This window comes from Gigantopelta aegis, chromosome 4 (assembly GCF_016097555.1).
Source record: "Gigantopelta aegis isolate Gae_Host chromosome 4, Gae_host_genome, whole genome shotgun sequence".
Classification (NCBI taxonomy): Eukaryota; Metazoa; Mollusca; class Gastropoda; order Neomphalida; family Peltospiridae; genus Gigantopelta; species Gigantopelta aegis.
The window spans coordinates 25089813-25101383 of NC_054702.1; the positions used below are offsets into that span (position 1 = coordinate 25089813).

The window sequence follows — 11571 nt, forward strand, 5'->3', positions numbered from 1 at the left end:
CTATATCAGTTTGCCAATTTCTGGTATTGTATATTAAACTTTGATGAGTGAATCAGGATATAGGGTAGTGCCATTTAATTGGTTTGTCAAAGGCTGTGGTGTGTGTTATCCTGCTTATTGGAATATACATATAAAACATTTCTTGATGTTTTTCAATAGGAGTACATCTGTAGCGTCAGGGGTATTTCTTTCTTTCTCACCCAATTTATTGACAAACCAAATAGCTGTATTTTAAAATGTGCTGAGATGTCATTTTATTTCCTTCAAATATACATTTCATTTTTGTAACAGGTCCATATAAGAAGAAAACTCCAGCTAAAAGTTCTACTCCAAACTCAAGCCGACCAGGTTCCCGGCGCGAGAGTCCCCGTGACAGCCCCGTTCCCACCCGCCCGTCGTCACGGAAACACCACCATGATTCAGACGAAGACCCTCCACGAATGAAGAAGAACAAATCTACCTCTAGACTATCTCAGGAAAATCAATGTGGTCGGTCATGTCATATTTTTAAACATCTGGCTAGGTATTTTCGAAGCTATCTTAACGCTACAAAATTGTAAAACCATTGTAGGCTGATGTCACTAGAGCACACACCATAGTGACATCATAGCTTGCAATGGTTTTATGATTTCTGGGTGGTTTTTTTAATAAATTAATAATCACAATTAGTCACTTAAAACAGTTTTTTCAGTGCTATACAAAACCTGATAATTGTCCACAAAAAAAAGGATTCTGTTACTTTAATGTATCCAGAATTTGGAAGTCCCATGGATAAGATGATAAGTTATATTGCTGGACTTATATAATTTGAAAAATACTAGGGGATTCTTGTTTATTGAAGCTGAGCATTGAGATTAGAAAGAATTTGGTAAATACTGATGGAAATCAAGGATAAAAATTCTGCACATTTTTCCTGAATATTTAATTGGAGTGTTAACTGAAAATTATTTTCACCATTTTTTCTTTGAAGAAAATTTCAAAACATCCCTCTTTTTTTTAATTGTCAAGAAATGGCACTGTATTCTGATATTTTATTGACTGTCTATTTGTATTGTAGACAAGGATGCATCACCTAAGTATGTCAGTAGTTTCCGTGGCAACAGTACGGTACAGCAGATGAAGATGCTGGAAGAAATCGTGCAGGACTTAATAAAACACAACGATGCCTGGCCATTCCTCAAGCCGGTCAACAAGAAAGATGTAAGTAGATGAACAACATTCAGGAATCAAAATACGTTGAGAACTGTCATTCTGGATAACAGGGGCTGGTGTTCAAACCTTAGTTAGCTTAACCAGGGGTTAACAGAAATCTTCAAAACCAAGAACTGAATCAAAACAAATAAATAGAGGATACTCCTACAAGTGTCTTGTGTAGGGGTGGAAATTCTCCTCGAATCAGCTGTTTTTCTCATAGAACATTGCGTTTCCTTGCATTTTAATCGTCCTTTCCTCCAAAAGGTGTCAGATGGCAGATTTTAACCTAGGATTTCTAGAATTTCCGGTACCCCTCTAGATTTCCTCTTTTTTACAGTTCACCAATTCCCACCCCTGCTTGTGATGTAATTTATCAGCATGAGTTGATAAAAGTATGACTAATGATAGGTTTAACGCTAAAACATACACAGTGACGTAACAAAAGAAGTGATATCTCCTAGGAGAATATCTCAGGAGATATTGCAAATTATAGTGCCAGCAACATCTACAAAAGCCTTTAATGGATGATAATTGAAAATTTAATGTTGAAAATTGATTTAGAACAGCCAAAGGCATTAATACATAATCAGATCTAAAGTTTGTGCAAAAATAATTAAAAGGAAAATATTAGACTAACCCAATGTTAATTTATCTGTGCTTCAAAAAACTGGGCTCGGAAGTTTAATACATGTCAAGAAAGGTACTTCATTCTCCACAAAATATTATTCAATAAAAGGAACACCACTATATCTTCAGCTATAACTTCAAGCAGGCTTTTTACCAGAGGGTAAAACGGATATGGCGCCTTACCCAAAATGTTTTGCAATTTTTTTTTTTTAGGTTAACCTTTTGAGAAAATTAATTATTTTTATCATTACTGTATGGTTTTCTTAACCCTAAGCCTAAACCTAACCCATTTTCTTTGTGAGGGAGGTCCCCCATACCCCCTGTTGACTGTGGTTACATTCAGTTCCATAGTGCCATACCCAGGCATCGAAATAAGTCTAGAACGGTCGTTCAGGTTACCGGGAGGTTACCACATGTAAGAAAAGTCGACAAAAATTTCAACGTTAACGGTAGTTTCGTTTCTGAACGTAAACCAGACAGTGCATTCCGGTCTTATACGTTTCATTTTCTCGTAAGGAATTGCATCGATGTTCGCGCGTACTTGTGCAATTGCAAGCATTTATAGTTTATTCGCGTTTAAGCAGCGTCCACTAGATGAATTTACTTCCGCGTTTCGTTTTCTCGTACGAAATTGCACCGATGTTTGTGCGCACTTGTGCAATTGCAAGCAGTTTCGGCAATCCACATTTAAGCTTCTGTCGCGGGTCAGGCCCCTGGATATCCAGAGACCGGACCCGCGACAGACATGCTCAAAACTCCACTGGTATATGAGCATGTTAATACATATTGGTTTCGGTTTCCACGTTTAAGCAGCGCCCACTAGATAAATTTACTTCCGGATTTCATTTCTCGTACCGATGTTGGCGCGTACCGATACAATTTCAGAATTATTATTATCTTTCATTGTTGTATGATAAAATACGAGAAAATAGAAAACAGAACATTTTTATTTTAATCAATTTATTTATTCAATTGTTCAGTTATTAAATATGAGTCACATACTTGTAAAGAATTATATGTAATACATTAAGAACAGTGATAACATACAGAATGAATCATAAATACATGTGTACTACAATAATCACCTGGCACACAGGTAAGGGCGTTAAAAGTAGTAGTAATAGGAATTCAATTCTAACTTTCATATAGTTGTGGTAACCTATGGGTTACCAGGCTATATTTTGTGGTAACCTGTAAATGGGTTACCAGACACAATGCTTATTTCGATGCCTGCATACCCAAACATTTCTTTCTGGCAGAAACAGGACTAGCTCTGGGTCAGTAGAAAATTTCGCCAGATTATCTGTTAAAACTTAAAAAGTAGCAGAAACCTGGTTATTTCTTAATAAAATGTAAATTATTACATGAAATTATTTCGCCACATTATCTGTTAAAACTTAAAAAGTAGCAGAAACCCGGTTATTTCTTAATAAAATGTAAATTATTACATGAAATTAGTTGTTTTTGAAATTTGCAAATTTGCAAATTTGGCGAGTGCCAGAACTAGCCCTGAGAAACACTGATAAGATACACATTCAAGTATTCAGTTAGCTCAGTGATATATGAATGAAGAACAAAGTAACAGTGGGTCTATGAAAACTTTTATAGCAGTAATAAGTAATAGCAGTTGTAGACTTGATAAATATGTCATAACTTATAAGTTACGTCTGTAATTTGTGGTAGTCTGTACATGGGTTACCACACTTTCTGCTTATTTTTCAATGCCTGCACACTCAAAGAGATGCCCTGTACTAAAAGCATTATTAAATGTTAGCACCCTTAAAATTTATCAAAAGCCAAATTACTGACCTTTTAACATGAACCAACTTCCAGTTACATAACATTTTCAATTATGTTTCCTCTGATGTTTTATTTGCCTTTTGGGGATCCTTAAAGCATTTATTTATTCATTCATTCATTCTTGAAGGTGCCTGATTATTACAAAGTCATCAACAAGCCGATGGATTTTTCTACGATAAGAAACAAACTGCACAAGTTCGCTTATTCCGAACCTGCGAGCATTGTGAAAGACGTCCGACAGATCTTCATCAACTGCGTGGAATACAACAATCGCAAGACACCCGAATACAAGTCCGGGGGAAACCTGTCCAAGTTGTTTGAGAGCAAACTGAAAGACGTCGGACATTTTGACATTCCTAGTACAACCCCACCTCCACCCAAAAAATCCAAGAAATAGCTCATTTTGGATTCTATTTATATTTGACTTTAGATATTTTCTATAGCTATGTTGAATGCTGATACTTTAATAATACTAGATGTGATATTCTCTAGCTATGCTGGACGCTAGAAGCAATGCTGAAATGATTAAAAGAGATGAAATTTTCTCTTTTTCTTTCTTTTTGTTTTGTTTGTTTTTTTAATTCTAGATTTTTAGCTCTACTTGAAATCCCTGTCCTTGTTCTTGTCCTTGTAACCCTCTGCTTTTCACAAATTCTGGATTTTAACTCAAGTTAATCCTCTGCTATTCACAGATTTTAACGCTATCTGATTATTTTTGATTACAACCGGCCTCTGAAAATTGTGAAGATGATTTTGTAGCACAAGCAAGTTTAATTATTGCACAACCCGTTTTTGATTCACACATTAAATTTATGATATCATTTACATGGTCATGACAGGTTACACAAAAACATTTACATGGTCATGACAGGTTACACAAAAACATTTACATGGTCATGACAGGTTACACAAAAACACATTAAATTTAGGATATCATTTACATGGTCATGACAGGTTACACAAAAACATATTAAATTTATGATATCATTTACATGGTCATGACAGGTTACACAAAAACATTTACATGGTCATGACAGGTTACACAAAAACACATTAAATTTATGATATCATTTACATGGTCATGACAGGTTACACAAAAACACATTAAATTTAGAATATCATTTACATGGTCATGACAGGTTACACAAAAACGAATTGGTTTTTCCAATTCTCAGAGGCCTATTGTAAGCTTACATTAACACTATTCTTTTCAAGACTACTAAACCTTTTCAAAATGTTCTATTCAGTGTGATTTTCATCTCGGATGTCCGGATAATAGTGGCCTTAAAAGATCCAAAACACACTGATGTTGGGTCTGACCTAGTGATTATATCACTTTCAGAGTCTAGAATCAACATTCCAATAGTCTGCTATTTCTCGTCCCTGCCAGTGCACCACGACTGGTATATCAAAGGCCGTGGTATGTGCTATCCTGTCTGGGGGTGGTGCATATAAAAGATCCCTTGCTATTAATTTAAAAATATATCGGGTTTCCTCTTTAAGACTGTGTCCAAATTACCAAATGTTTGACATCCAATAGCCAATTATTAATAAATTAATGTGCTTTAGTGGCATCGTTAAACAAAACAAACTTTTTTTTTCTTTTTTTAATAGTCAGACTTTAATGCCATACAAAGTGTATACATGTCTCACATTCATTTCAGTGTGTTTCTTTTTTTACTTTTACCATACTCCCCAGAGCCAAACTCCAGAGTGTTTTAGGCTTTGGGCAGAAAGCTTTCTAATTACTTCTTAGAGGTACACATGTATGTACATTTTTCAGATTTAGAAAAATGCATTTTGTGGTATTACAAACACCAGGATAACCACAAACACGTCGGACGTTCAGAAATGGATATTCTAAACATTAAAATATAAGTATTATCAGATTTAAATTATCAAAAACAGCTCTGATAGAAAATATGCCGTAGTGTTTACTAGGGTCTTCAAATAAAATAGAAAAGTATACGGTAGTATTTTCAAGCATGTTGCTACTTAATAGATTTGGCTGTAAAAACGTTTTAGAATATATGCTGCTGGATTGTGATTGATGTAAATGTAGTGCAGATTTGGGTTGTTCCAGAATTAATCGGGCGGGGGGGGGGGGGGGGGGGGGGGGGGCAAAGTTGAAAGGTGAGATACAGGTATTTCTTTTCCACCGTTAGCTCCAGTGTTAAAGTTTCTTTCTCCATTTCTCACCAACTCTAAATTCTGGATCAATGCACCTTTGTATTTTCTTTTCAATGTATGTAAATTTTTAAAAAATTTTAAAATGTTAATTTTTAATTAAAATAATTGTAGTGTTTAGGTCATTGTTTAGTTTTTGCATTTAGGCCCATTTCTTAAAAACTATAAATCATAGATCAACAAACCTTGATTTGTAGTTGCATCTATAAATCTATAAAAATATTAAAATTTGTTGAATTAAAATTAAAACATTCTTTAAAATAATTTCGTTATTATTATTTTTAATATTTTAAAAATATATATTTTTAAAACATACATTTAATTGAACATTTCTGGATATAACTGAGAGACACTGAATATGTTTATAATAGGTGAGGCATGTAATTCCAAAGAATTTTTGTTTGTTATATCTCCCACAATAAAAAATGTTGAAATTACAAATTTATAATGAAAAAGATGTAGCAAACCCACCAGACATAAAATAATAATTAATTACATTATGTCCAGTCTCCCCATGTCAGCAATTCTAGAACTGCCCTTATATTACAAAGGAAGAAACCTGGTAAGTTAATAATGTCCCATTAAATTGGTTTCAGATATGGCAACGGGTTTCTGTTGGAACTTGATGCTCTTGTTGATTTGAAAAAAGAAATCATTCTGGTCATTGAATATTTATAATTTGTGAGACTAAAGCTATTGAAAGTAGTCTAAGAGAATTGTTTTATTCGAAGCAGTATATATGTGTAATATTTTGAATGAGCATTACCTTGAAAACCCTGTCTTGGGCAGAACTCTGTCAAAGTCAGAGGTGCCCCTGACAGGTGTGCTTGAATAGTTCTTTTGATGGAAGCAAGCCAAAAATTACCCCAGCGTCTTGAAAAAACCAACAAGTCATTTCTAAGACCAATGATTGTACCCTAAAAACATGCTGTTAAAACATCTACAATGGATATGCACACTTTTGTATTATTATTTTAAATTGTTATTTATATTGGACTTAAACATCATTAGTCATTTCATGAACACAATTTTACCAAAATGTCCAATGAATAAAATTAAGCCAGTGCTTATAAAACTTTAGTCTAGACTTAAAATCTTTAATGAAGTCACACTCAAATTTGTATTCGTTGCGATGACATTGAAATCGCAAGATCTTTTTCGAGACATGAGTCTAGACTATAAAATGTTTTATAAGCATGGAATCAGAACACTGTTAATACTAATGAAGATTTGAAGTCATTTGCATTTAAGTGTCTAAGATATTGGCGCCAAAGATAGTCCATTTTATAAATAAGATGCAACATTTAACACTGATTGTTTATTACAGAGAGCTGAAAAGTAAACCCCATACCATCGAGGATAAAAGGAATAAGAGAAAAAATTTGATTCTGAAGTTGAGAAACATGTAATGCAATCAAAATTATTTTAACATTCCATATGTTTAAAAGACTTAATACATATGGACACGCAAAGAAATTAAGCTCAGAAAAAATATGGAATATTATTCCCACCCACCCTTTAAAAAAAAAAATGACCCAGTTATTAAGATGTCGTTATAACCTGTTATTTGATTATTATAGCCATAAACATTAACATCCATAGATGTTGAAACATGTTAGCATATCAGTGAGGGAGGGGGGAAGTCATGTTAATTCACCTTTCAATTGGGGACCCAATGCTCCATGCTCCAATTCCAATACCATTGACATTCATTTCCAATTTACTGTTGATAGCCATGCAATGTTCTATACAAATAACACATGAGTGTTGACTGTTACGTGTGATATGACACTGGAAAGTCATCCTTAAAGTATCTTTGTCATAATCCAGCCGTCTCCAAGAACATTCCACTATTTTAATTAAAATGGGCATTAATCCAAAAGAATATACAATAAAGTTTTTTGTTTGTCTCATTACATGGAGTATAAGATGTTTTGTGTCTTGTATTTGACTATTCATGTATAACTTGCCTTCTGAATATTTTCGTTTCAGAAAAAAGATTTTCTTTTGATCAGAAATGTCCACTTTTTACTTGTAATTGTATGATTAGAACTTTAAATAAGTTATAGTTTTTTTAAATTTGTATGTCAAACAGTTGTGCAAGACCGATTTATAGTGACACGTTAGTCATTGGAATTTTTTTATCAAAAAACTTGTTGACTGACAATTAATTAGGTCTATCTGCAATGGATTTGATATTGTATATAGACCTAGATAATTCTTTGTTGACAAAATGAACCAAAAAAAAGTGACACTATTAAATCAATTTGGCAGTACACACGTGTATATCAATTTTCTGTTTGTTTATTTTTTAAATAAATATCTCTTTGTTAATTTAATTAAGCTTTTGCATTAAGTGGATACTTATAAAATATAAAATATTAGTGATAGTATGCTATTTATGAACAGTTCTCAAATATTTAAGAAGAAAAGTGTGCAGTTGTAGAGTAATATTTTCGTCAGTATGCAGTTTTGATACGACTGATGGATGTATTTATTGTGAAGTTGCATTGACGTTTTCTAATGTTTTTGGTTTGATGTAATACACAGATGTCAATAGTATTGGCACCTACAGACTTACTTTTTTGTGCTAAAACTGGACAAAATTCCAGGTAAACTTAATTTAATTTCACTGAAGAGCATATTAAAATGTTCAAGCATTAACACATGTTGGACTTGTTTTGTTTGTTGAATAGTTTTTCTGTTTCAGTCTCTATGGGGGAGGTCTAGCTCAGTCGTAAGATCGCTCGCTTTATGCACGTGGATAGAAGGATCACAACTCGGTGGACCCATTCTCAGATTCGACTTTCCCCTGAACCCAACCAGTGCTCCACGACTTGTATATCAAATGCTGTGGTGTTTGCTGTCTTTGTCTGTACACAATTGCTCTACGCAGTTTGTCGAGTACCATTTATGTACGGTATAGGGTGAAGCAAGAAGTGCCATTCTTCATCGACACCCCAGTACACAAAGACAGGTAAATAAAAAATAAGTTTATATTTTAATTCACTTAGTAACTGATCCTAGAATAGTACATAATGAAACAAAATCGGAGTAACCTGGAATCTGTTTATGCAAGGGGCAGGATGTAGCCCAGTGGTACAGCGCTCGCTTGATGCACAGTCGGTCTAGGATCGATCCCTGTCAGTGGGCCCATTGGGCTATTTCTTGCTTCAGCCAGTGCACCACGACTGGTACACCAAAGGCCATGGTATGTGTTATTCTGTATGGGATGGTGCATATAAAAGATCCCTTGCTGCCAATCAAAAAGAGTGGCGACAGCGGGTTTCCTCCTTTAATATCTGTGGTCCATAACCATATGTCTGATGCCATATAACCGTAAATAAAATGTGTTGAGTGTGTCATTAAATAAAACATTTTCTTCCTGTTAATGTATTTCAAATATAACCGTTTGCTATCCAATGTTTTCTGTCTTGATTTCTTTCTGATGGTCTAAGTGACTGTCCTGTCCTGCATATAAACGATTCATTCCTTGCTGTTAATTAAAAAAAAAGAGTAGCCCATGGATAGGTAACAGCAGATTTCTTCACTCATGTCCAATGCCATAGAACTACGTTAAAAAGTGTTGTGAGTGGTTAAAATATTTCTTCTGTTGTATGCCAGATATTTCAAATCACATTGCTCTGTACATTTAAACTACTGCCATTTATAATTAAAGATACATTTGACTTGTTTGTCCTCTACCGGTCCAACCCTCCTTTTTGGTTCTGTCTCTGTCCTGCCACAATGCCATGAGATATTGAACAGAAGTTTTAGTTGCAGATCAATTTGGACTGAGATTTGGGGCAGGACATAGCTCAGTGGTACAGCGCTTGCCTGATATGTGATTGATCTAGGATCGACTTACATCAGTGGGCCCATTGGGCCATTTCTCATTCTAGCCAGTGATCCACAATTGGTGTAACAAAGGCGGTGGTATGTACTATCCTGTCTGTGTGATGGTGCATATAAACGATCCCTTGCTGCTAACAGAAAAGAGTAGCCCATGAAGTGGCGTCAGCAGGGTTCCTCTCAATCTGTGTGGTCGTTAACCGTATGTCCGACACCATATAACTGTAAATAAAATGTGTTAAGTGTGTAAATAAAATGTGTTAAGTGTGTCAATAAAATGTGTTAAGTGTGTCAATAAAATGTGTTAAGTGTGTAAATAAAATGTGTTAAGTGTGTAAATAAAATGTGTTAAGTGTGTAAATAAAATGTGTTAAGTGTGTAAATAAAACATTTCCTTCCTTATGAGATTTGTCCATTTTTGACAAGGAATTTATTAAATGGCCATAACTGTCAAAATGGAATTTATCATGGTTTGATCGAGTTATGGCCCTTGAACTTAGGGGCCCAGACGTATTTGCTTTAACAGTATTCAGAATGCTTGTTTATGGTGATATTTATTGCAGAGGTCCAATAGATCAATTTTTTTTTTAAAAACACTACCATAGACGTTTACCTTGATGAACTAAGCTATTTAGCAGGGGCATAGCCAGAAAAAGTTTAGCATTACGCACACTGCTTTATTAGGGAAATTTAATCAGATGCAAATCTAGAGGGGGCAGGGGATCGGCCCCCCTAAATTTTGCGATAGTTATAATTTTAATATATATTAATTTTCATTTTTTACGATCCCCCTCCAAAGTTCCCTCAACATTCCACCTCATGTCACTGGGGCACCCCCATAAATGGATTTTTGGATCCGCCACTGTTAATTACTGAAAAAGGGAAGAGGATATTTTATAGAACAATTACAGACAGCCTCGACCTATTCCCGGATTGTTTTGCATTATGCATGTGCGTACTGTGTGTAATGGGTACTACACCTTTGTTTAGCTCCTAACGTGGTCATTTTGATGCTTGGTGTAGATGGAGAGTACCCCATTACCACCACAAAGGTTACTACCGATTATTGAGCAGAAAGGGATCTTTTACACACCACCCAACCTCAACTCTCAAGACATTTTTATTAAAGTTGCCAGCTACTGGATGGTACCAGTAACATATTAATTCATCTTTCAGTTAGGACTGGCAAAGGTATAATCTAGATGTGGATAGGTGAATGAATGAATGAATGTTAACGACACCCCAGCACAAAAATGCACATCGGCTATTGGGTGTCACAAATGGTAAGTATATAATGAGTCGGTGTCTTCTACTTATGTAGAATATCAATCTAAGACTACTGCTGTAACATTAAAGCTAAGGGCTCTTCCAAAACAGAATGTAAGGAGGAGGCATCTTAATTAATATGTTATGCCTTGAAATTTTATATTATGTGTGATAGGTACTATAATCCTTCCCACAGGGAAGGAAGGAAATGTTTATTTAATGACGCACTCAACACATTTTATTTACAGTTATATGGCATCAGACATATGGTTAAGGACAACACGGATATTGAGGGAGGAAACCCATTGTCACCACTACATGAGCTACTCTTTTCGATTAGCAGCAAGGGATCTTTTATATGCACCATCCCAGACAGGATACCTTTTTTCATACTATGGAATTTATTTCTAAGCCAATTTTTTTCAAAATTGCACACAGAAATAATGTTTTTTTTGTTATTTCCAAAATACTTTTACTTTTCTTCTTACATCAAACCAAACTGAAATTATTTATAGAAAAAACCCAATTTTTGTCACAGGATGGGATGGACTTCAGCCTAGTATACAAAACAATAACTTCTTGCTCCCTCCCCTACCATGTTTAATTTTAGAACTAATTAACAACAACAAACATTGCTATCTTTTT

General features: G+C 34.7%; 1 protein-coding gene across 1 annotated transcript in view; it reads left to right on the forward strand.

Moving 5' to 3' along the window:
• Positions 1 to 4166, forward strand: part of LOC121370261 (bromodomain adjacent to zinc finger domain protein 1A-like) — a 30310-nt gene extending 26144 nt beyond the window's left edge. The window contains exons 22-24 of the mRNA XM_041495388.1: positions 292 to 489; positions 1058 to 1200; positions 3749 to 4166. Coding sequence (XP_041351322.1) covers positions 292 to 489; positions 1058 to 1200; positions 3749 to 4018 — 611 coding nt within the window. The 3' untranslated portion in view covers positions 4019 to 4166. The remainder of the gene's footprint in view (positions 1 to 291; positions 490 to 1057; positions 1201 to 3748) is intronic.
• The last annotated feature ends 7405 nt before the right edge of the window (positions 4167 to 11571 follow it).